This window comes from Panulirus ornatus, chromosome 18, assembly GCF_036320965.1.
Source record: "Panulirus ornatus isolate Po-2019 chromosome 18, ASM3632096v1, whole genome shotgun sequence".
Classification (NCBI taxonomy): domain Eukaryota; kingdom Metazoa; phylum Arthropoda; class Malacostraca; order Decapoda; family Palinuridae; genus Panulirus; species Panulirus ornatus.
Genome location: NC_092241.1, coordinates 59,992,824 through 60,019,573, shown reverse-complemented (window position 1 = coordinate 60,019,573; position 26,750 = coordinate 59,992,824). Strand labels below are relative to the sequence as shown.

Below are 26,750 nucleotides of genomic sequence, written 5' to 3'. Positions count from 1 at the left end.
CTAATAAGGATAAAAGTAGTTTGTTTTTCTACAGACGTCTAGTTTGGCTTAGTGTGTTTACATTAACCCTTCACATTCAACAAAACAGGGCACTAGATGATCAACCTAAAAATATATTCCTTGGTGTGACATCCTACTTAATCTGTAATCTCACCTAAATACATACATGCAGAATAGAGTTCTCATAATTCAACAGTCAGCATTCTAGTAACTTTTTCTCCTTTCCTGTTCAACACTCTAATACTTCGTTTTTCAATAATTCATTACAATGAATGACACACAGTATTCAATCTATTTCATATTTCATCATAATTCTATCCCTTTCCACTTTCTCTTTTCTATGCAATGGATAATAAATTCTTCCTCTAAAAAACAATACCTTCCTCCCTACTGTTTCCCCAATTCTATTCATATTCTTGTGTAAGTTTCTAAATCATAGAAAAAAAATTTAAAAGGATGACACATGAACAGATTAATAAAGTAACTCACACTTATTTCATAATTTTCAATGGGAAAACTTAGTATAACAGAGCCAGTGCAGAAAAGGACAATGGCAAAGATTGCAACAGTTAGCTTGGCGAACATTCCAGCACCAATAAGGCAGACCAAAAGATTTATGAAGTTCACTGCAGATCCATAGGCAAAGCTGTACCATCTTCCCTCTCGTAAGAAGTGTGCAATTTTTCCTGTGGTACGAAAAAGTAAAATAACATATTGTCTGACAATTTTCTTTACAATCATATACAGTATGAAAGTAATATAAACTACGCATTGAATAACAGTTTCAATGCAGATCATGAAAAAACCAGTCATAAGTGGAAATCAGGTTTAACTATTCTACACAGGCCTCACTCACAATGCATTTTGAATAAAATCTAAACAAGTATATGCATTCCTGGTGAATGGAATGAATTTCTTAAATGGTATGCAGTTTTACCAGCATGGTACCAACAATGATATGATCAGTTTCTGAAATTTCTGAACCTACAATGTTGACTTCAAAACGTTCAAAAATTATATTATAGTTAAATCTTATAAGCTGGGACAGAAGAAGCCAGGTGATGAGTGCTTATCCTCCATGAGGGCTCAGGCTGGGGTGTCTGCATGTATGTGGATGTAACAAGATGAAAAGAAAGGCAAGATAGATAGTATGTTTGAGGAAAAGAACCTGGATGTTCTAGCAATACGTAACAAAACTCAAGGATAAGAGGGAAAAATGGTTAGGGTAAAGGTCACAGCTTAGGAAGGGGTAGCATTACTAATGAAGCAGAGCAATGAGAATGTGTGAAAGTGTGAGGAAGAGAGCTCTTGACTAATATGGATAAAAGTGGATGACAATAAATGGGTGATTATTAGTGTTTATGCACCTGGCCAAGAGAAGAATGAGGAAAAGCTAAGTGTTCTGGGAGCACCAGAGTGTGTTAATAGTTTGATACAACAGACCGGCTATTAGTGATGAGTGATTTAATGTGAAAGCAAGGAAAGTGGCAATTGAGGGTATAACTGGCTACCAAGGGTATACAGTAAGGTAAAGAGAAAGGAGAATAGCTTCTGGAATTATGTGCTGAGAAAGGACTAACAATTGGGAATACCTGGTTCAAAAAGAGGGACATACATAAGTATACATGGGGAAGTAGGAAAGATGGCCAGCAGGCATTAATGGATTATGTACTAACAGATAGATGTGAAAAAGTGACTCTTGGACGTTAATGTGCTGCAGAGCAACTAATGGGATGTCTTATCATCACTTAGTGAAGGTGAGTGTGAAGATACAATTGTAGAATTGTAGAGGTTTTCAGAAAAGAGGAAATGGCATGGGTAAGAAGAGGGTGGTGAAAGTAAGTGAGCTTGGAAAAGAGACTTGTATGAAGAAATACCAGGAGACTGGGAACAGAATGGCAAAAGATGAGAGTATTTACAGAAGAAGTGCTGGCAAGTGCAAGAGAAATGCCATAAGAACAGTAGAAGATGGGCAAGTGAGAAAGGATGACGAAGTTTAGTTGCTAATACAAGAAAGAAGGATGACGAAGTATAGTTGCTAATAAAAGAAAGACGTATAAGAGCTATTTACAGGGAAGAAGTGTGAGGGACTGGGAGATGCACAAGACAAAATGACAGGAGGTCAAGAGGAAGGTCCAGAGGCTGAAAGAGAGGGCAAATGAGTTAGGGGTCAGCAAATATCAGCAAATTTCAGGGAGATTAAAGTGTTTTAAAGGAGATTAATAGAGTAAGAAAAACAAGAGAATGAAGGGGTTCTTCAATGAAGGGGGCAAAGGGGGAATTGGTAAAAGGCACTGATGAAGGAAAGAGGAAATGGAGTGATTAATATGAAGGACTGCTGAATGTGTTTCATGACAGAGAGGCAGATGTAGGGTGTTTGGGCTGAGGAGGTATGTGAAAAGAGAGTCAAGGCAATTGATTTGAAGACAAAAGAGGTGGTGAAAGCCTTGTGTACGATGAAATGTGGTAAGGCAGGTGCGAATGGATGGAATTGAAGTTGACTTTCTTAAAAAAGAGGGTGTCCGTATTAGATATTGGTTACTTATTTATATCAATATATGTATGGATCATGTGTTTAGTTCCTATGGACAGAAAGAATGCGTGTATAACACCTTTGTATAAAGGCATGGGGGAAAAAAAGGTAAGTGTCAGAATTACAAAGATATAAATTTGATGAATGTATTTGTTATATAGTATGAAACAGTGGTGATTAAGGAGCTGGAAGAATGCGTGTATGGGCGTTTATATATATATATATATTTTTTTTTTTTTTTTTTTTTTTCAAACTATTCGCCATTTCCCGCGTTAGCGAGGTAGCATTAAGAACAGAGAACTGGGCCATTGAGGGAATATCCTCACCTGGCCCCCTTCTCTGTTCCTTCTTTTGGAAAAAAAAAAAAAAAAAAAAAAAAAAAAAAAAAATTGAGAGGGGAGGATTTCCAGCCCCCCGCTCCCTTCCCTTTTAGTCGCCTTCTACGACACGCAGGGAATACGTGGGAAGTATTCTTTCTCCCCTATCCCCAGGGATAATATATATATATATATATATATATATATATATATATATATATATATATATATATATATATATATATATATATATATATATATTTTTTTTTTTATTATACTTTGTCGCTGTCTCCCGCGTTTGTGAGGTAGCGCAAGGAAACAGACGAAAGAAATGGCCCAACCCTCACCCCATACACATGTATATACATACGTCCACACACGCAAATATACATACCTACAAAGCTTTCCATGGTTTACCCCAGACGCTTCACATGCCTTGCTTCAATCCACTGACAGCACGTCAACCCCGGTATACCACATCGCTCCAATTCACTCTATTCCTTGCCCTCCTTTCACCCTCCTGCATGTTCAGGCCCCGATCACACAAAATCTTTTTCACTCCATCTTTCCACCTCCAATTTGGTCTCCCTCTTCTCCTTGTTCCCTCCACCTCCGACACATATATCCTCTTGGTCAATCTTTCCTCACTCATCCTCTCCATGTGCCCAAACCACTTCAAAACACCCTCTTCTGCTCTCTCAACCACGCTCTTTTTATTTCCACACATCTCTCTTACCCTTACGTTACTCACTCGATCAAACCACCTCACACCGCACATTGTCCTCAAACATCTCATTTCCAGCACATCCATCCTCCTGCGCACAACTCTATCCATAGCCCACGCCTCGCAACCATACAACATTGTTGGAACCACTATTCCTTCAAACATACCCATTTTTGCTTTCCGAGATAATGTTCTCGACTTCCACACATTCTTCAAGGCCCCCAGGATTTTCGCCCCCTCCCCCACCCTATGATCCACTTCCGCTTCCATGGTTCCATCCGCTGCCAGATCCACTCCCAGATATCTAAAACACTTCACTTCCTCCAGTTTTTCTCCATTCAAACTCACCTCCCAATTGACTTGACCCTCAACCCTACTGTACCTAATAACCTTGCTCTTAATCACATTTACTCTTAACTTTCTTCTTCCACACACTTTTCCAAACTCAGTCATCAGCTTCTGCAGTTTCTCACATGAATCAGCCACCAGCGCTGTATCATCAGCGAACAACAACTGACTCACTTCCCAAGCTCTCTCATCCCCAACAGACTTCATACTTGCCCCTCTTTCCAAAACTCTTGCATTTACCTCCCTAACAACCCCATCTATAAACAAATTAAACAACCATGGAGACATCACACACCCCTGCCGCAAACCTACATTCACTGAGAACCAATCACTTTCCTCTCTTCCTACACGCACACATGCCTTACATCCTCGATAAAAACTTTTCACTGCTTCTAACAACTTTCCTCCCACACCATATATTCTTAATACCTTCCACAGAGCATCTCTATCAACTCTATCATATGCCTTCTCCAGATCCATAAATGCTACATACAAATCCATTTGCTTTTCTAAGTATTTCTCACATACATTCTTCAAAGCAATATATATATATATATATATATATATATATATATATATATATATATATATATATATATATATATATAAACGCCCTGGGGATAGGGAACAAAGAATACTTCCCACGTATTCCCTGCGTGTCGTAAAAGGCGACTAAAAGGGGAGGGAGCGGGGGGCTGGAAATCCTCCCCTCTCTTTTTTTTTTTTTTTTTTTTTTTAATTTTCCAAAAGAAGGAACAGAGAATTGGGCCAGGTGAGGGTATTCCCTCAAAGGCCCAGTCCTCTGTTCTTAACGCTACCTCGCTAATGCGGGAAATGGCGAACAGTTTGAAAGAAAGAAAGATATATATATATATATATTTTTTTTTTTTTTTTTTTTTTTATACTTTGTCGCTGTCTCCCGCGTTTGCGAGGTAGCGCAAGGAAACAGACGAAAGAAATGGCCCCCCCCCCCCCCCCCATACACATGTACATACACACGTCCACACACGCAAATATACATACCTACACAGCTTTCCATGGTTTACCCCAGACGCTTCACATGCCTTGATTCAATCCACTGACAGCACGTCAACCCCTGTATACCACATCGCTCCAATTCACTCTATTCCTTGCCCTCCTTTCACCCTCCTGCATGTTCAGGCCCCGATCACACAAAATCTTTTTCACTCCATCTTTCCACCTCCAATTTGGTCTCCCTCTTCTCCTCGTTCCCTCCACCTCCGACACATATATCCTCTTGGTCAATCTTTCCTCACTCATTCTCTCCATGTGCCCAAACCATTTCAAAACACCCTCTTCTGCTCTCTCAACCACGCTCTTTTTATTTCCACACATCTCTCTTACCCTTACGTTACTTACTCGATCAAACCACCTCACACCACACATTTTCCTCAAACATCTCATTTCCAGCACATCCATCCTCCTGCGCACATCTCTATCCATAGCCCACGCCTCGCAACCATACAACATTGTTGGTACCACTATTCCTTCAAACATACCCATTTTTGCTTTCCGAGATAATGTTCTCGACTTCCACACATTTTTCAAGGCTCCCAAAATTTTCGCCCCCTCCCCCACCCTATGATCCACTTCCGCTTCCATGGTTCCATCCGCTGACAGATCCACTCCCAGATATCTAAAACACTTCACTTCCTCCAGTTTTTCTCCATTCAAACTCACCTCCCAATTGACTTGACCCTCACCCCTACTGTACCTAATAACCTTGCTCTTATTCACATTTACTCTTAACTTTCTTCTTCCACACACTTTACCAAACTCAGTCACCAGCTTCTGCAGTTTCTCACATGAATCAGCCACCAGCGCTGTATCATCAGCGAACAACAACTGACTCACTTCCCAAGCTCTCTCATCCCCAACAGACTTCATACTTGCCCCTCTTTCCAGGACTCTTGCATTTACCTCCCTAACAACCCCATCCATAAACAAATTAAACAACCATGGAGACATCACACACCCCTGCCGCAAACCTACATTCACTGAGAACCAATCACTTTCCTCTCTTCCTACACGTACACATGCCTTACATCCTCGATAAAAACTTTTCACTGCTTCTAACAACTTGCCTCCCACACCATATATTCTTAATACCTTCCACAGAGCATCTCTATCAACTCTATCATATGCCTTCTCCAGATCCATAAATGCTACATACAAATCCATTTGCTTTTCTAAGTATTTCTCACATACATTCTTCAAAGCAAACACCTGATCCACACATCCTCTACCACTTCTGAAACCGCACTGCTCTTCCCCAATCTGATGCTCTGTACATGCCTTCACCCTCTCAATCAATACCCTCCCATATAATTTACCAGGAATACTCAACAAACTTATACCTCTGTAATTTGAGCACTCACTCTTATCCCCTTTGCCTTTGTACAATGGAACTATGCACGCATTCCGCCAATCCTCAGGCACCTCACCATGAGTCATACATACATTAAATAACCTTACCAACCAGTCAACAATACAGTCACCCCCTTTTTTAATAAATTCCACTGCAATACCATCCAAACCTGCTGCCTTGCCGGCTTTCATCTTCCGCAAAGCTTTTACTACCTCTTCTCTGTTTACCAAATCATTTTCCCTAACCCTCTCACTTTGCACACCACCTCGACCAAAACACCCTATATCTGCCACTCTGTCATCAGACACATTCAACAAACCTTCAAAATACTCATTCCATCTCCTTCTCACATCACCGCTACTTGTTATCACCTCCCCATTTACGCCCTTCACTGAAGTTCCCATTTGCTCCCTTGTCTTACGCACCCTATTTACCTCCTTCCAGAACATCTTTTTATTCTCCCTAAAATTTACTGATAGTCTCTCACCCCAACTCTCATTTGCCCTTTCTTTCACCTCTTGCACCTTTCTCTTGACCTCCTGTCTCTTTCTTTTATACTTCTCCCACTCAATTGCATTTTTTCCCTGCAAAAATCGTCCAAATGCCTCTCTCTTCTCTTTCACCAATACTCTTACTTCTTCATCCCACCACTCACTACCCTTTCTAAACAGCCCACCTCCCACTCTTCTCATGCCACAAGCATCTTTTGCGCAATCCATCACTGATTCCCTAAATACATCCCATTCCTCCCCCACTCCCCTTACTTCCATTGTTCTCACCTTTTTCCATTCTGTACACAGTCTCTCCTGGTACTTCCCCACACAGGTCTCCTTCCCAAGCTCACTTACTCTCACCACCTTCTTCACCCCAACATTCACTCCTCTTTTCTGAAAACCCATACTAATCTTCACCTTAGCCTCCACAAGATAATGATCAGACATCCCTCCAGTTGCACCTCTCAGCACATTAACATCCAAAAGTCTCTCTTTCGCACGCCTGTCAATTAACACGTAATCCAATAACGCTCTCTGGCCATCTCTCCTACTTACATAAGTATACTTATGTATATCTCGCTTTTTAAACCAGGTATTCCCAATCATCAGTCCTTTTTCAGCACATAAATCTACAAGCTCTTCACCATTTCCATTTACAACACTGAACACCCCATGCATACCAATTATTCCCTCAACTGCCACATTACTCACCTTTGCATTCAAATCACCCATCACTATAACCCGGTCTCGTGCATCAAAACCGCTAACACACTCATTCAGCTGCTCCCAAAACACTTGCCTCTCATGATCTTTCTTCTCATGCCCAGGTGCATATGCACCAATAATCACCCACCTCTCTCCATCAACTTTCAATTTTACCCATATTAATCGAGAATTTACTTTCTTACATTCTATCACATGCTCCCACAACTCCTGTTTCAGGAGTATTGCTACTCCTTCCCTTGCTCTTGTCCTCTCACTAACCCCTGACTTCACTCCCCAGACATTTCCAAACCACTCTTCCCCTTTACCCTTGAGCTTCGTTTCGCTCAGAGCCAAAACATCCAGGTTCCTTTCCTCAAACATACTACCTATCTCTCCTTTTTTCACATCTTGGTTACATCCACACACATTTAGGCACCCCACTCTGATATATATATATATATATATATATATATATATATATATATATATATATATATACATATATATATATATATATATATATATATATATATATATATATATATATATATATATAGAGGATTAAGAATACTTCCCATGCATTCCCTGCGTGTCGTAGATGGCGACTAAAAGGGGAGGGACCAGGGGGCTGGAAATCCTCCCCTCTCGTTTTTTTTTTAATTTTCCAAAAGAAGGAACAGAGGGGGCCAGGTGAGGCTATTCCAAAAAAGGCCCAGTCCTCTGTTCTTAACGCTACCTCGCTAACGCGGGAAATGGCGAATAGTTTAAAAAAAAAAAATATATATATATATATCTCCTCACTCAGTCTCTCCATGTGCCCAAACCACTTCAAAACGCCCTCTTCTGCTCTCTCAACCACATTCATTTTATTTCCATACATCTCTCTTACCCTTACGTTACTTACTCGATCAAACCACCTCACACCACACATTGTCCTCAAACATCTCATTTCCAGCACATCCATCCTCCTGCGCACAACTCTATCCATAGCCCACGCCTCACAACCATACAACATTGTTGGAACCACTATTCCTTCAAACATACCCATTTTTGCTTTCCGAGATAATATTCTCGACTTCCACACATTCTTCAAGGCTCCCAGGATTTTCACCCCCTCAGGGCACATGGAGAGAATGAGTGAGGAAAGATTGACCAAGAGGATATATGTGTCAGAGGTGGAGGGAACAAGGAGAAGTGGGAGACCAAATTGGAGGTGGAAAGATGGAGTGAAAAAGATTTTGTGTGATCGGGGCCTGAACATGCAGGAGGGTGAAAGGAGGGCGAGGAATAGAGTGAATTGGATCGATGTGGTGTACCGGGGTTGACGTGCTGTCAGCGGATTGAATCAGGGCATGTGAAGCGTCTGGGGTGAACCATGGAAAGCTGTGTAGGTATGTATATTTGCGTGTGTGGACGTGTGTGTGTATACATTGAGTATGGGGGTAGGTTGGGCCACTTCTTTCATCTGTTTCCTTGCGCTACCTCGCAAACGCGAGAGACAGCGGCAAAGAAAAAAAAATAAAATATATATATATATTATTTTTTTTTTTTTTTTTTTTTCCAAAAGAGGGAACAGAGAAGGGGCCCAGGTGAGGATATTCCCTCAAGGGCCCAGTCCTCTGTTCTCAACACTACCTCGCTAATGCAGGAAATGGCGAATAGTATGAAAGAAAGAAATATATATATATATTCTTTTTCTTTTCTTTCAAACTATTCGCCATTTCCCGCATTAGCAAGGTAGCGTTAAGAACAGAAGACTGGGCCTTGGAGGGAATATCCTCACCTGGCCCCCTTCTCTGTTCCTTGTTTTGGAAAATTAAAAAAAAAACGAGAGGGGAAGATTTCCAGCCCCCTGCTCCCTCCCCTTTTAGTCGCCTTCTACGACACGCAGGGAATACGTGGGAAGTATTCTTTCTCCCCTATCCCCAGGAATATATATATATATTTTTTTTCTTTTTTTTTGCTTTGTCGCTGTCTCCCGCGTTTGCGAGGTAGCGCAACGAAACAGACGAAAGAAATGGCCCAACCCACCCCCATACACATGTATATACATACATCCACACACGCAAATATACATACCTACACAGCTTTCCATGGTTTACCCCACACGCTTCACATGCCCCGATTCAATCCACTGACAGCACGTCAAACCCGGTATACCACATCGCTCCAATTCACTCTATTCCTTGCCCTCCTTTCACCCTCCTGCATGTTCAGGCCCCGATCACACAAAATCTTTTTCACTCCATCTTTCCACCTCCAATTTGGTCTCCCTCTTCTCCTCGTTCCCTCCACCTCCGACACATATATCCTCTTGGTCAATCTTTCCTCACTCATTCTCTCCATGTGCCCAAACCATTTCAAAACACCCTCTTCTGCTCTCTCAACCACGCTCTTTTTATTTCCACACATCTCTCTTACCCTTACGTTACTTACTCGATCAAACCACCTCACACCACACACTGTCCTCAAACATCTCATTTCCAGCACATCCATCCTCCTGCGCACAACTCTATCCATAGCCCACGCCTCGCAACCATACAACATTGTTGGAACCACTATTCCTTCAAACATACCCATTTTTGCTTTCCGAGATAATGTTCTCGACTTCCACACATTCTTCAAGGCTCCCAGAATTTTCGCCCCCTCCCCCACCCTATGATCCACTTACGCTTCCATGGTTCCATCCGCTGCCAGATTCACTCCCAGATATCTAAAACACTTCACTTCCTCCAGTTTTTCTCCATTCAAACTCACCTCCCAATTGACTTGACCCTGAACCCTACTGTAACTAATAACCTTGCTCTTATTCACATTTACTCTTAACTTTCTTCTTTCACACACTTTACCAAACTCAGTCACCAGCTTCTGCAGTTTCTCACATGAATCAGCCACCAGCGCTGTATCATCAGCGAACAACAACTGACTCACTTCCCAAGCTCTCTCATCCCCAACAGACTTCATACTTGCCCCTCTTTCCAAAACTCTTGCATTCACCTCCCTAACAACCCCATCCATAAACAAATTAAACAACCATGGAGACATCACACACCCCTGCCGCAAACCTACATTCACTGAGAACCAATCACTTTCCTCTCTTCCTACATGTACACATGCCTTACATCCTCGATAAAAACTTTTCACTGCTTCTAACAACTTGCCTCCCACACCATATATTCTTAATACCTTCCACAGAGCATCTCATATATATATGACTTTACCCTCAACCCTACTGTACCTAATAACCTTGCTCTTATTCACATTTACTCTTAACTTTCTTCTTTCACACACTTTACCAAACTCGGTCATCAGCTTCTGCAGTTTCTCACATGAATCAGCCACCAACGCTGTATCATCAGCGAACAACAACTGACTCACTTCCCAAGCTCTCTCATCCACAACAGACTTCATACTTGCCCCTCTTTCCAAAACTCTTGCATTCACCTCCCTAACAACCCCATCCATAAACAAATTAAACAACCATGGAGACATCACACACCCCTGCCGCAAACCTACATTCACTGAGAACCAATCACTTTCCTCTCTTCCTACACATACACATGCCTTACATCCTCGATAAAAACTTTTCACTGCTTCTAACAACTTGCCTCCCACACCATATATTCTTAATACCTTCCACAGAGCATCTCTATCAACTCTATCATATGCCTTCTCCACATCCATAAATGCTACATACAAATCCATTTGCTTTTCTAAGTATTTCTCACATACATTCTTCAAAGCAAACACCTGATCCACACATCCTCTACCACTTCTGAAACCACACTGCTCTTCCCCAATCTGATGCTCTGTACATGCCTTCACCCTCTCAATCAATACCCTCCCATATAATTTACCAGGAATACTCAACAAACTTATACCTCTGTAATTTGAGCACTCACTCTTATCCCCTTTGCCTTTGTACAATGGCACTATGCAAGCATTCCACCAATCCTCAGGCACATCACCATGAGTCATACATACATTAATTAACCTTACCAACCAGTCAACAATACAGTCACCCCCTTTTTGAATAAATTCCACTGCAATACCATCCAAACCTGCTGCCTTGCCGGCTTTCATCTTCCGCAACGCTTTAACTACCTCTTCTCTGTTTACCAAATCATTTTCCCTAACCCTCTCACTTTGCACACCACCTCGACCAAAACACCTTATATCTGCCACTCTATCATCAAACACACTCAACAAACCTTCAAAATACTCACTCCATTTCCTTCTCACATCACCACTACTTGTTATCACCTCCCCATTAGCCCCCTTCACTGAAGTTCCCATTTGCTCCCTTGTCTTACGCACTTTATTTACCTCCTTCCAAAACATCTTTTTATTCTCCCTAAAATTTAATGATACTCTCTCACCCCAACTCTCACTTGCCCTTTTTCACCTCTTGCACCTTTCTCTTGACCTCCTCCCTCTTTCTTTTATACATCTCCCACTCATTTGCATTTTTTCCTTGCAAAGCAAAAATCGTCCAAATGCCTCTCTCTTCTCTTTCACTAATAATCTTACTTCTTCATCCCACCACTCACTACCCTTTCTAATCAACCCACCTCCCACGCTTCTCATGCCACAAGCATCTTTTGCGCAAGCCATCACTGTTTCCCTAAATACATCCCATTCCTCCCCCACTCCCCTTACCTCCTTTGTTCTCACCTTTTTCCATTCTGTACTCAGTCTCTCCGGGTACTTCCTCACACAAGTCTCCTTCCCAAGCTCACTTACTCTCACCACTCTCTTCACCCCAACATTCTCTCTTCTTTTCTGAAAACCCATACAAATCTTCACCTTCGCCTCCACAAGATAATGATCAGACATCCCACCAGTTGCACCTCTCAGCGCATTAACATCCAAAAGTCTCTCTTTTGCGTGCCTATCAATTAACACGTAATCCAATAACGCTCTCTGGCCATCTCTCCTACTTACATACGTATAATTATGTATATCTCGCTTTTTAAACCAGGTATTCCCAATCACCAGTCCTTTTTCAGCACACAAATCTACAAGCTCTTCACCATTTCCATTTACAACACTGAACACCCCATGTATACCAATTATTCCCTCAAGTGCTACATTACTCACCTTTGCATTCAAATCACCCATCACTATAACCCGGTTTTGTGCATCAAATCCACTAACACACTCATTCAGCTGCTCCCAAATACTTGCCTCTCATGATCTTTCTTCTCATGCCCAGGTGCATATGCACCAATAATCACCCATCTCTCTCCATCAACTTTCAGTTTTACCCATATCAATCTAGAATTTACTTTCTTACACCCTATCACATACTCCCACAACTCCTGCAACTACTGCATTAGCGAGGTAGCATTAAGAATGAGGACTAAGCCTTAGAAAGAATATCCTCACTTAGCCCCCATGGATAGAGTGATATGAGGAATCAGAGCAAAACTTGAGATAATTGGTGCAGAGATGGAGTGTGGTGGTAAGATATGGTGGTTAGTGGCAAGCCTGTTTGCAGATGATAGTGAGTTGTTTGCTGAGAGTGATGAGGAGCCGCAGAATGCTGTAAATGTGTTTTATGATTTGTGTGAGTGGAGGAGATTGAAGGTAACTGCAAGTAAAAGTAAAGTAATGGTGACTGAAAGGAAACAGCATGAAAGTATAGATTTTGTAAAACCTTATAGATCAAAAGAAGAAAGAGTACTAAATTGTACTTTTAGGGTAAGTGTGGTGATATGGAATTAGATATATGGGGGAGAGCAATACAGGGTAGAAGAGTCACTGGGTCCCTTAACAAAATAATGATGGGTAGAGGTGTAAGCATGGAAGTGAAGAGAGGATTAAGGGACAGCACAGTCCGCCCAGCCCTGGCCTATGCAGTTGAAACATGGACATGGAAGGAGTCACGGAAGTCAAGAATCCAGGCTGTGAAAATGAGCAATTTGAGAAGAGCACATGGTGTTACCACATGGAATGAAGAAAGAAATGAAGGGGTTGTTTGAGAGATGTAGTATGACAAAGAATCCAATGGGAATGAATTGTGGAGTGGAAGAATGGGCGAAACATAACACTTTGAAGTGGTTTGGGCACATGGAAAGAGTACAATACTGGGAGTTTACATGGAGAGTGTATAACAGAATAATTAAAGGGGTTGGTGTGAGTGGAAAATCACCTGTAACATGGGCAAATACGATGGAGAAATACTGGAGGGAGGGAAATAGCAAAAGAATGCATGGAATGGTGTATGCAAGGTAGGCATATAAGGACAGGGATAAGTGGAGACTCTTCTGCCATGGCCACCCCTTGATGGGAATTCCCGTAGGAAATGAGCATCAGAGATATAGAAAGACAGATACATAGATAGTTATGAATTCATGGTGAAGGAGGACGGCTATCAGAAGCAGTGAAAAGTTCTTAAAAAGAGAATAAGTAAGGAGTTTTTGCAAGTAAGAAGAAAATGGTGAATGGCTCTAAAAGAAGGTGGATCTTCTGCAGGGTGTGTGATGATACCATGACTGTTTATTATGTTTATGGATGAGATGGTGAGGGAGGTAAATGTAAGGGTCTTAGAAAGAGGGGCAGATATGCAGTCTGTTGGGGGTGAGGGGAACTGGAAACTGAGTCAGTTGTTGTTGGTTGATAACATGACACTAGTGGCACATTTGAGACACTGCTGATGGTGGTGTCTGATTTTGAGAGAGTGTGAGAAACAAGAAAGTTGAGAATGAATGTGAAAAAAGAAGCAAGGTCATTAAGTTTATCACTCAAAGAGACAGTGTACCTGGGGTGTGTTTGAATGGAGAAAACTTGGAGAAAGTTGAGTGTCTTAGATACCTATGTGTGGACATGGTAACAAATGGTACCATAGAAGTGGAGGTGAGCCGTATGTCGGGTGACGAGGTGAAGGTTCTGGTAGCATTGAAGAATGTTTGGAAAGAGAAGTCACTATCCAGAACAAAAAGGGTATATTTTGAAGGTTAGTAGTCCAAGAAATGCTGTATGGATAAAAGAACATGGGCCATAGATGAGAATGCTAGAAAAGGCTGAGTGTGTTGGAAATGAAATGTTTGTAGCTGATATGTGGTAAGAGAAAGTAAGTGGTTATAAGGTACGAGAGAGGTGTGGTAATAAGAAAAGTACAGTTGAGAGATCTGACAAGGGTATGCTGAAGTGGTTTGGACATACGAGAAGAATGAATGATGAGAGATTGACAGGAATGATATTATGCATCAGTAGTGGAGGGGATAAAAAGTGGGAGACCAAATTGGGATGGAAGGATAGAGTGAATGAGATTTTGTGCTTAGGGCCTGAGCATGAAAGGGTGGGTGGGGAGTTGGGGGGCTGAAAGGAGTGCATGGGATAGAGAAAACTGGAGAGATATGGCATATAGGGTGAAATGTCTGAACCAAGGAATATAAAGCAGTGCAGGGAAACTACAGAAAATTCTGAGGGGGCTGGTTGTAGACAGGGAGTTGTGGTTTGGATGCATTATACATGACAACTAAGAATGGATTTGAGCAAATGAGATCTTTCCTTCAACTGTTCCTGGTGCTACCTCACTCTCATGGGAAACGGCAAAAACGTATGAAATATGAGAAAAGAAATCTTTGCTAATCTACTATGTAATTAGAATACAATTTAAGTCCTTATGTTATGAACACATAATTTCAGAATGCAAAAAACATATACAGAAAGGGACATCTTGTACAGCAGTTTCCGGAGTGTAATATAATTTGCAATAATCATATATTCCTAAACATTGGAAATATAATTTGCAATAATCATATATTCCTAAACATGTCATAATGCTGGATATTTTCCTTGCCTTGATTCTCTTACAACAAACAGACAGTAAAATTTATGGCAAACTGCTTTTCTTACATCCAAAGATTACCCCTCCCCCAAAAAGATAAAATCATACTGCAGCCTTCCAGTAGTAAACTGGTTTGTCTTGATAACACATGGAAGAAATGCAGCTGCTGAAGTACACAGTAAGCTCTTTCTCTAAATCACATTTTCATAGACAATACTCACATCGTAGCACTGCTTAGCATTTGTCATATGATCTCAAATTCCGAATCATCCTTCTAAAACTGGTAAAGTATTTCCTATTTTTGTAAATGTAATCACTTCTCTTTACCCCTATCTTTGTCTATATCCAATATGCCAGCTTCCACTCTCAAGTAAGGAGGAGTACTCAAATTCTTCTACCTTTTATCACCCTTACACATTTCCAAGCATTTTTTCAAACATACCCCTCTACAACATATACCATTTTGTCTACTTAATTCATGATCTCTCCCTTCTTCATCTACTTTTCCAGATCATTCATTCTCTGAATCTACCATTCCCCTTCTGTTTACTTGGCAAGATAACCCACATTCTTTTCATGCATTCTAATCTCTTATGCAAGCAGTTGGAGACTACTTCATCTACTGTAAAGCCAAGCCAATAAAAATGTCTGGCAAAAATTCTAAGTCCTTACCCTTTGGTTTTTGAAACTTTAAGGTGCAACAATGGTCAGTTGCTGAATATTAGGCAAGATTCAACAAAAAGTTCCAATGAACACAGCAAAAATCATGATGAGCATTATGCATGTGCCCTGCCTTTTGGTAAAATGGTAGGAGCAGGAGACAGAAGTAGTAGGTAGGAACACTTAGGCAGGAACATTAAGTAGAAGTAGCAAGTATAGGTAATCAGCAACAACATTACAGTTGCCCTCTATTAGTGGCCTGTTAAGCGTGAGGAACTAAAGGGTAAGAAGCAGCAGTGGAGTTCACTAGCTGTGGAGACTATTGCCATAAGCCATCCCCTTGAGGGAGTTCCAACTGGAACAGGTGTCAGAGATATATTTAGATTGATAGAATGTACCTTTTAAAAAGGATTCATACTATTGTCGCATGGTCAAGTTCAGACATTTATCTGATATTCATAAGCCCAAGACCACTTTGTGGATGAGTTTTGACATAAAAAATATAAGGACGGTAACTCAACATAACTACAGCATTGCTTTCATAGTATCATTTTCAAAATATAAATAATTATTCAAGGTGCTCCAAAATAAAAGGGATCAAGTTCAAAAGAATGTGTATACTATAGACCATCTAATGTAAAACCTTTCATCAATATCTAGGCCAAATGGCAATTTTAAGACAAATTTCCAGACTTCTGGGTCCTGAATTTTTAATTATGAAAAAAATGAAAAAAAAAATCATACTTATTCAGAACTCTGGAGATCCAATGAACCCTCCTTTTATTCCTTCTTGTAATCTATATTAGAGAGGCACATTAAAAAAAAGGAACCCTAATCAGGAAGATATTACATGATAATCCCTGTTTTCTATGATGAGGCATCCATTTCAGCCTATTACTTGCAAAATAGTTATCAATATCTGACTTAAATATCCATATATGATTTATAACTTACATGGAATGATAACCTAATACTTTCAAAATACCTGACCAAGCTACTAAAATTAATTACCCAAATACATATTTCAAAACATACGACTGAAATCCACCAATAAAGTACAGGTACACCCCTGAATTTCCGGCAACTGATGGTTCAGCACCTCCTTTAGTCCGGACAAAATTACATGAGGGAACGTGAAATTACCACAGCCAACAGACTAGTTTACTGGGCAGCCACAGATGGCATTGTGTGTTGGGCATGCTTATTTACATTCTTTGCACTTGTTGGTGGTGATGCCACAACTCTGTGAGATTCTTATTTTGCTTAAATTTAACCCTAGCTATGGCTTCTAAGACTTATGAGAGTGTCAGTCGTGGTGTCAAATGTACAAACCAGTCCAAGATAAAGTAGAACTGTTGAAAAAATGGACTGTGGTGTTTCGGTGCATAAACTGTGTGACATCAACAGTATTGGTTCATCAACTGTTTATGATATAAAGAAGCAAAGGGAGAAAATATTGAAATTCTATGCAGACAGCTATTCCAAGAAGCAAATGACAATTAGAAAAACTATGAAAGATGGTAAGAGTACTGAGCACAGTCGAGTGATGATGGAATGGTTTCAAAAGCGTCGGGATGATGGAGTGGACTTGTCAGGTAGCATGATAATGGACCAGGATAAGTTGTTCCATAAAGAACTTAAATTAAAACATGAGCATGACTATAGTGAAGGATGGATTCAAAGATTCAAGAAGCATCATGGAATTTCCATGAGTATAGTGTGCGGAAAAAAGTGGTCTGCAAACCACAAAGGAGCTGCTGAGTATGTGAACAAATTTGTGAAACTCGTAGCTGATGAGCACCTCAGTCCTGAGCAGGTGTACAATGTATTTCATTTATTTATCTAATTCAGATTCAATATTTGTTTAATTCAAATTTCTAGAGATGTATAATTAGTGGGTTAGAGGTATGTTGATGAATTATCATTTCGTGATCACAGTTGGTCCGGCAAAATGGTTAATCTGGCAAGATTTTGGAGCGAAGAGTGCTGGAAAATCAGTGGTGTACCTATACTTGAAAAATAACAAATGATGTCACATTCAAATATCCACATACATACTACATGACAAAGTATGAAAGTGACAGTCCTGTCATTCTACTATATGGAAAATAACAATCAATATGATATTTGAATATCTACTCACACAATACACAACTAAATATTACAATTCCTTAATGGGTAAATTAATCTAAGAACAAGACTGATGAAAATAAAAGGTAAACCTCTTACCACTTTCACCAAAATTGTCGACCAAGCCCTCAACACACCCTGTTGTGTATAGTGCACTGCTGAAAATATTGGCAAAAAAGAAAAGTGCTCCAATGGCTCCACCAAACTCAGGTCCCAGAGTCCTGCTGATCATATCTATAAGTTGTTTAGGAAAACTACTGTGACAATATCACACACATAAAGTTATTACACAAGAAATACATGGAAAAGAGTATACAAATCTACTTCAATGTGGTTATAACTATCCATCTATTATCTTTAAGTTTATTCTCATTAATATGATATGGGTCACATGTATACGAACTTACTTTTTCTCTCTCAATAAATAATGCATAATGCATGTTTTTGGCTAACAGTTCTGGTTGACTGCATGCCCCTGCTAATATTACATAAAAAAGTACTCAGCAAGCCCCTGTATTACATATCAATTGCTGAATGGCCACTGACAACTTGAGGGTGAGCCATCACTATGTTTCACCCCCTGCACTACTAAGCTTTGGAATTCATATTCTTCAACTCATGAAAATTTTCTACTTTTCATCACTTTTCTTTTATTCAAGGCCTAAAATGAATAAGGACTTCTGTCCAAACTGAAAGCTCTGTCATCAAAAAAAGAAAATTATTTGCACTAGAGATTTTTTTCACCTTGCTTGCCTTTTCCATGCTGGCAAAGTACTAAATCAGTAACAGGAGCAGATAAGCAAGACTTCAAAGGAAAATAAATGCTTGGTTCCTTTTTTTCTTCCTACTTTTCATGTGAGAAACTGCAGAAGCTGGTGACTGAGTTTGGTAAAGTGTGTGAAAGAAGAAAGTTAAGAGTAAATGTGAATAAGAGCAAGGTTATTAGGTACAGTAGGGTTGAGGGTCAAGTCAATTCGGAGGTAAGTTTGAATGGAGAAAAACTGGAGGGAGTAAAGTGTTTTAGATATCTGGGAGTGGATCTGGCAGCGGATGGAACCATGGAAGCGGAAGTGAATCATAGGGTTGGGGAGGGGGCGAAAATCCTGGGAGCCTTGAAGAATGTGTGGAAGTCGAGAACATTATCTTGGAAAGCAAAAATGGGTATGTTTGAAGGAATAGTGGTTCCAATAAATTTGTATGGTTGCGAGGCGTGGGCTATGGACAGAGTTGTGCGCAGGAGGGTGGATGTGCTGGAAATGAGATGTCTGAGGAAAATGTGTGGTGTGAGGTGGTTTGATCAAGTAAGTAATGTAAGGGTAAGAGAGATGTGTGGAAATAAAAAGAGCGTGGTTGAGAGAGCAGAAGAGGGTGTTTTGAAATGGTTTGGGCACATGGAGAGAATGAGTGAGGAAATATTGACCAAGAGGATATATGTGTCGGAGGTGGAGGGAACAAGGAGAAGTGGGAGACCAAATTGGAGGTGGAAAGATGGAGTGAAAAAGATTTTGTGTGATCGAGGCCTGAACATGCAGGAGGGTGAAAGGAGGGCAAGGAATAGAGTGAATTGGATCGATGTGGTATACCGGGGTTGACGTGCTGTCAGTGGATTGAATCAGGGCATGTGAAGCGTCTGAGGTAAACCATGGAAAGTTGTGTGGGGCCTGGATGTGGAAAGGGAGCTGTGGTTTCGGGCATTATTGCGTGGCAGCTAGAGACTGAGTGTGAACGAATGGGGCCTTTGTTGTCTTTTCCTAGTGCTACCTCGCACACATGAGGGGGGGAGGGGGAAGGTATTCCACGTGTGGCGAGGTGGCGATGGGAGTGAATGGGGGCAGACAGTGTGAATTGTGTGCATGGGTATATATGTATGTGTCTGTGTATGTATGTGTATGTGTACATTGAGATGTATAGGTATGTATATTTGCGTATGTGGACATGTGTGTGTATACATTGTGTATGGGGGTGGGATGGGCCATTTCTTTCGTCTGTTTCCTTGCGCTACCTCGCAAACGCGGGAGACAGCGACAAAGCAAAATAAAAATAAAAAATACTTTAGAAAAAAAAAGATAAAGAAGGAAAGCATATATCCAGCTCCTTACTTCCACTTCTCATAATCCCCTTCTACAACATACAAGAAGTATGTAGTTAAAGGTAGTATTCTCTCTCACCAATCCCAGGAATGCCAACTAAAAAATCATTCTGAAATTCTTGAAACAAATCAGTACCAAAACAATTCACAAAATAATAAATATTACTAAGCATTTATCAGTGAATACAGTTGAAATAAATGAAGCTCCAGCAATCAAACTAACTATCTGCACATTTCACCTAAATACATGTAGTTAATACACCCCTTAGGGGTGGAACTAAAGGGGTAGGTGCTGCCCAACTCCATCAGGGCAAACCTTTTAGGCACAGACAAACACCCAAGAGTGCTGTGACATCTTAGTTTTTGCACAGTTTTGGAGCCTCACAGCCTCTGGAAACACGATGCTGGAGTTGCCTTCTGACCTGTCAAAGTTGAGACACTAAAGGCTAAGAAGAGGCACTGCAGTCCAACAGATATGCCGAGGAGTAAACAAGACAAGTAATTGAGGGTGATGGCCCGAATGTAAATGGGATGACAGGTCAGAATAAAAGGAAGGGGCTTGTGGAGTTTAAAAGCTGCAATTTAGATGTGTTAGGGATTGAGGAGGCCCATATCCTTGGGCAGGAAGTGTGGAGTGAAAATGAAAATAATGAATGCAATTTATGGGAGGGCATGGATGGAGGAGTGGTACAGATGGGAATGAGTGAAAATTGTTGGGGGGGAAATGAGTATATCTGCTATTAATGAGAGTGTGGAAGGGTGTTACAGAGCATGTATGGAGTGGCTCAAGAATAGTGTGGGTGAAAGGAAAGACTGGGACTGCAAAGTATGCATGGGTGTGTGCATATGTGCCTGTGAGTATGAAGTCTGTGAAAGGCAAGGATGAAATGAAGCTTTTCTGGAGAAATTTGAATGACTGCATAAATGGTGTTAAGAACAAAGAAACACAACTGTACTGGGTGATATGAATGTGAAAGTGGGATGTGATGAAATATGTCAGATAGTTGGCAAATGGGGAGTGCCTGGAGTAAATGAGAATGGAAGTTATCTTGAGGATATTTGTACTGAGAGGGATTCCTTGCAAACACCTTTTTTCATCAAAAGATGATCCACAGATATACATGGATGACGAATGATAGAAAAGAAGAGCAAAAGGCTTTGACTGACTATGCAGCAATGGATGAAAAATTGAGAAAGGCAGTGCTAGATGCTAGAGTTGTGAGGATTCTCTGGAGACTGACCATTTCGTAGTTCTTTTGGGGATGAGGACCAGGAAGAAGTGGGGGTACAGTGTAAGGAAGAATGGAAAGGTAAAAATGTTGGCAAGTGAGATCAACCAGAAAAAATACAGGAAGTAGTATGAGAGGAAGGTAAATGAAAGCTTAAATGGAAGTACAGTGAATGTAGGAATGCTGTCATGTGTGAATAAGGTGTTTAAAATGTTTAGAGAAATACTACTAAAGGAAACAAGGTTGTGAGATACAGAAATAAAAAGAGCAATGCATGGTAAATGGAACTGATTAAAAATGCTGTGGAAGAGAAGAAAAACATATCTGGTAGATAGCTCAAAAGGAATGTACCAGAGGAAGTTCAGCAAAGGAGGGAGGAAGAATATAGAATATGTAAGTGGAATGTTAAGGTGATAGAAGGAAGCAAAGAAAGAGTAGATGATAATTTTGGAAGAGTTAAGTGAAAAATTTGGGATAATGAAAACCATACTGGAAGGAGGTGAAAAAGAAAAGAAGTGGATGTAAGAGTGTTTAATGTAAATATGACAAGTAAATTAAGGGAGTTGCTGAGTCAAAAGAAGGCAGAGAAAGGAAGTTGAAAAGAGTATTTTCAAGAACTGATGAATGAGGGAGAAAGGTTGGCAGCAGCTGTTACATGCATGGGTATGGAAGATGGAAGGAAGGAAATTTAATGCAAGGGCCTATAGCAAAAAGGGAGGTAAGAAAGGCAATAATGAGGGTAAAGGTATGAAAGGTACCTGGAGTGGATGGGGTTACATCTGAAATGCTGAAGTATAAAGGGGAAAGTGTGATAGAGTGGATGCATTTGATATGAAATTTAGCATATAGGCAGAATGTTGTCCCTGAGGACTGCGTGAAAGCTATTATTTTCCTTTATTCAAAGGAAAAGGTGCTAAGGATGTATGTAGCAATTATAAGGGAATAAGCCTATTAAGTATAGCAGGAAAAGTGTACGGAAGAATGTAGATTCATAGAATGCTGGAATTGACTAAACGAAAAATAAATGAAGATCAAGGGGGTTTTAGGAAAGGTAGGGGATGTGTCGATCAGATTTTTATGGTAAAGATTACTGTGGAAAAGTAATTATCTATTTATTTTTCTTTGTCGCTGTCTCCCGCGTTAGCGAGGTAACGCAAGGAAACAGACGAAAGAATGGCCCAACCCACTCACATACACATGTATATACATACACATCCACACACGCAAATATACATACCTATACATCTCAACGTATACATATATATATACACACAGACATATACATATATACACATGTACATAATTCATACTGTCTGCCTTTATTCCTTCCCATCACCACCCCGCCACACATGAAATAACAACCCCCTCCCCCCTCTTGTGCGTGACGTAGTGCTAGGAAAAGACAACAAAGGCCACATTCGTTCACACTCAGTCTCTAGTTGTCATGTAATAATGCACCAAAACCACAGCTCCCTTTCCACATCCAAGCCCCACAGAACTTTCCATGGTTTACCCCAGACGCTTCACATGCCCTGGTTCAATCCATTGACAGCAAGTCGACCCCAGTATACCACATCATTCCATTTCACTCTATTCCTTGCACACCTTTCACCCTCCTGCATGTTCAGGCCCCGATCACTCAAGAATCTTTTTCACTCCATCTTTCCACCTCCAATTTGGTCTCCCACTTTTCCTAGTTCCCTCCACCTCTGACACATATATCCTTTTGGTCAATCTTTCCTAACTCATTCTCTCCATGTGACCAAACCATTTCAAAACACCCTCTTCTGCTCTCTCAACCACACTCTTTTTATTACCACACATCTCTCTTACTCTATCATTACTTATTCGATCAAACCACCTCACACCACATATTGTCCTGAAACACCTCATTTCCAGCTCATCCATCCTCCTTCGCACAACTCTATCCACAGCCCATGCCTCGCAACCATATAACATTGTTGGAACCACTATTCCTTCAAACATACCCATTTTTGCTTTCCGAGATAATGTTCTCGACCTCCACACATTCTTCAACGTTCCCAGAACTTTCGCCCCCTTCCCCACCCTATGATTCACTTCCGCTTCCATGGTTCTATCCACTGCCAAATCCACTCCCAGATATCTAAAACTCTTCACTTCCTCCAGTGTTTCTCCATTCAGACTTACCTCCCAATTGACTTGTCCCTCAACCCTACTGTACCTAATAACCTTGTTCTTATTCACATTTACTCTCAGCTTTCTTCTTTAGCACACTTTACCAAACTCAGTCACCAGCTTCTGCAGTTTCTCACACGAATCAGCCACCAGCGCTGTATTATCAGCGAACAACAACTGACTCACTTCCCAAGCTCTCTCATCCACAACAGACTGCATACTTGCCCCTCTTTCCAAAACTCTTGCATTCACCTCCCTAACAACCCCATCCATAAACAATTTAAACAACCAAGGAGACATCACACACCCCTGCCGCAAACCTACATTCACTGAGAACCAATCACCTTCCTCTCTTCCTACACGTGCACATGCCTTACATCCTTGATAAAAAACTTTTCACAGCTTCTAACAACTTGCCTCCCACACCATATATTCTTAATACCTTCCACAGAGCATCTCTATCAACTCTATCATATGCCTTCTCCAGATCCATAAATGCTACATACAAATCCATTTACTTTTCCAAGCATTTCTCGCATACATTCTTCAAAGCAAACACCTGATCCACACATCCTCTACTACTTCTGAAACCACACTGCTCTTCCCCAATCTCATGCTCTGTACATGCTTTCACCCCCTCAATCAATACCCTCCCATATAATTTACCAGGAATACTCAACAAACTTATACCTCTGTAATTTGAGCACTCACTTTTATCCCCTTTGCCTTTGCACAATGGCACTATGCAAGCATTCTGCCAATCCCCAGACACCTCACCATGAGTCATACATACATTAAATAACCTCACCAACCAGTCAACAATACAGTCACCCCCTTTTTTAATAAATTCCACTGCAATACCATCCAAACCCGCTGCCTTGCCTGCTTCCATTTTCCGCTTTTACTACCTCTTCTCTGTTCACCAAATCATTCTCCCTAACCCTCTCACTTTGCACACCACCTTGACCAAAACACCCTATATCTGCCACTCTATCATCAAACACATTCAACAAACCTTCAAAATACTCACTTCATCTCCTTCTCACATCTCCACTACTTGTTATCACCTCCCCATTAGCCCCCTTCACTGAAGTTCCCATTTGTTCCCTTGTCTTACACACTTTATTTACCTCCTTCCAAAACATCTTTTTATTCTCCCTAAAATTTAATGATACTCTCTCGCCCCAACTCTCATTTGCCCTCTTTTTCACCTCTTGCACCTTTCTCTTGACCTCCTGCCACTTTCTTTTATACATCTCCCACTCATTTGCATTATTTCCATGCAAAAACCTTCTAAATGCCTCTCTCTTCTCTTTCACTAATAATCTTGCTTCTTCATCTCACCACTCACTACCCTTTCTAATCTGCCCACCTCCTACGCTTCTCATGCCACAAGCATCTTTTGCGCAAGCCATCACTGCTTCCCTAAATACATCCCATTCCTCCCCCACTCCCCTTACCTCCTTAGTTCTCACCTTTTTCCATTCTATACTCAGTCTCTCCTGGTATTTCCTCACACAAGTCTCCTTCCCAAGCTCACTTACTCCCACCACTCTTTTCACCCCAAGAGTCTATCTTCTTTTTCGAAAACCAATACAAATCTTCACCTTCGCCTCCACAAGATAATGATCAGACATCCCTCCAGTTGCACCTCTCAGCGCATTAACATCCAAAAGTCTTTCTTTCGCGCGCCTATCAATTAACACGTAATCCAATAACGCTCTCTGGCCATCTCTCCTACTTAAATACGTATACTTATGTATATCTCGTTTTTTAAACCAGGTATTCCCAATCACCAGTCCTTTTTCAGCACATAAATCGACAAGCTCTTCACCATTTCCATTTACAACACTGAACACCCCATGTACACCAATTATTCCCTCAATTGCCACATTACTCACCTTTGCATTCAAATCACCCATCACTATAATCCGGTCCAGTCACTATAATCCGGTCAAAACCACTAACACATTCACTCAGCCGCTCCCAAAACACTTGCCTCTCATGATCTTTCTTCTCATGCCCAGGTGCATATGCACCAATAATCACCCAACTCTCTCCATCAACTCTCAGTTTTACCCATATCAATCTAGAGTTTACTTTCTTACACTCTATCACATACTCCCACCACTCGTGTTTCAGGATCAGTGCTACTCCTTCCCGTGCTCTTGTCCTCTCACTAACCCCTGACTTTACACCCAAGACATTCCCAAACCACTCTTCCCCTTTACCCTTGAGCTTCGTTTCACTCAGAGCGACAACATCCAGGTTCCTTTCCTCAAACATACTACCTATCTCTCCTTTTTTCTCATCTTGGTTACATCCACACACATTTAGACACCCGAATCTGAGCCTTCGAGGAGGATGAGCACTCCCCGCGTGACTCATTCTTCTGTTTCCCCTTTTAGAAAGGGGAAAAGTATTTAGTAAAAAGAAAAAAGAAGCATGAAGCTTTCGTGGATCTGAAGAAAGCGTACAACACAGTCGAGTGGAATGCATTACGAGACATGTTCAGGATATATAGGTTGAGGAACAACTTGGATAGTGCCAAAGCCTTCTATAAAGTTGACTGAAAGTTTTGGGATACGTAGGTGTGAGGCAGGGCTATGTGATGCAACCGTAACCTTTTAATAATATATATATGCATGGAGTGATAAGATAGATGAAAGCAAGCTAGGGAAAAGGGGTGCAGAGATGATACTGCGCTGTTTGCTGAAAGTGAAGATGAGTTGCAGAAGGTTGTAAATGTGTTTTATGATATGTGTAAGCAAAGGCAATTGATGTAGACTGATGTAGGTAAAAATGAAAGTAGATAGCAAGGGATGAGTGAGTGCTTATGCGCCTATCCATGAGAATACAAGATCACAAGAGGCAAATATTTTGTGCCAGCAGTTTTGATGTAACAACCAGGTATCAGTGTTGGGTGATTTAAATGTAAAGGTAATGTGGCAGCTGAGGGTATGACAGGGGGGATGGGGTATTTGTGTTATGAATGGAAATGGTGAGCGACTTGTGGAGTTGTGTGTTGAAAACAGGAACTGTTGATTTGGGATACCTAGTTTAAAAAGAGAGACATAAGTCTTCGAGTGTGAGGAGAGATGGGATGTCTGATCACTATCTTGAGGAGGTGAGGGTGAAGATTTGTAGAGGTTTTCAAAAAAGTGGAGACAGTGTTGTTAA

The 26,750-nt window shown here is 40.9% G+C and overlaps 1 protein-coding gene across 1 annotated transcript in view; it reads right to left on the bottom strand.

Annotated features, from left to right (window-relative positions):
- The window catches only part of LOC139755173 (solute carrier family 12 member 9), a 290,342-nt gene that overhangs the window by 186,681 nt on the left and 76,911 nt on the right, over positions 1 to 26,750 (bottom strand). The window contains exons 4-5 of the mRNA XM_071673343.1: positions 18,195 to 18,329; positions 490 to 686 (exon numbers count right to left, since the gene is read on the bottom strand). Coding sequence (XP_071529444.1) covers positions 490 to 686; positions 18,195 to 18,329 — 332 coding nt within the window. The remainder of the gene's footprint in view (positions 1 to 489; positions 687 to 18,194; positions 18,330 to 26,750) is intronic.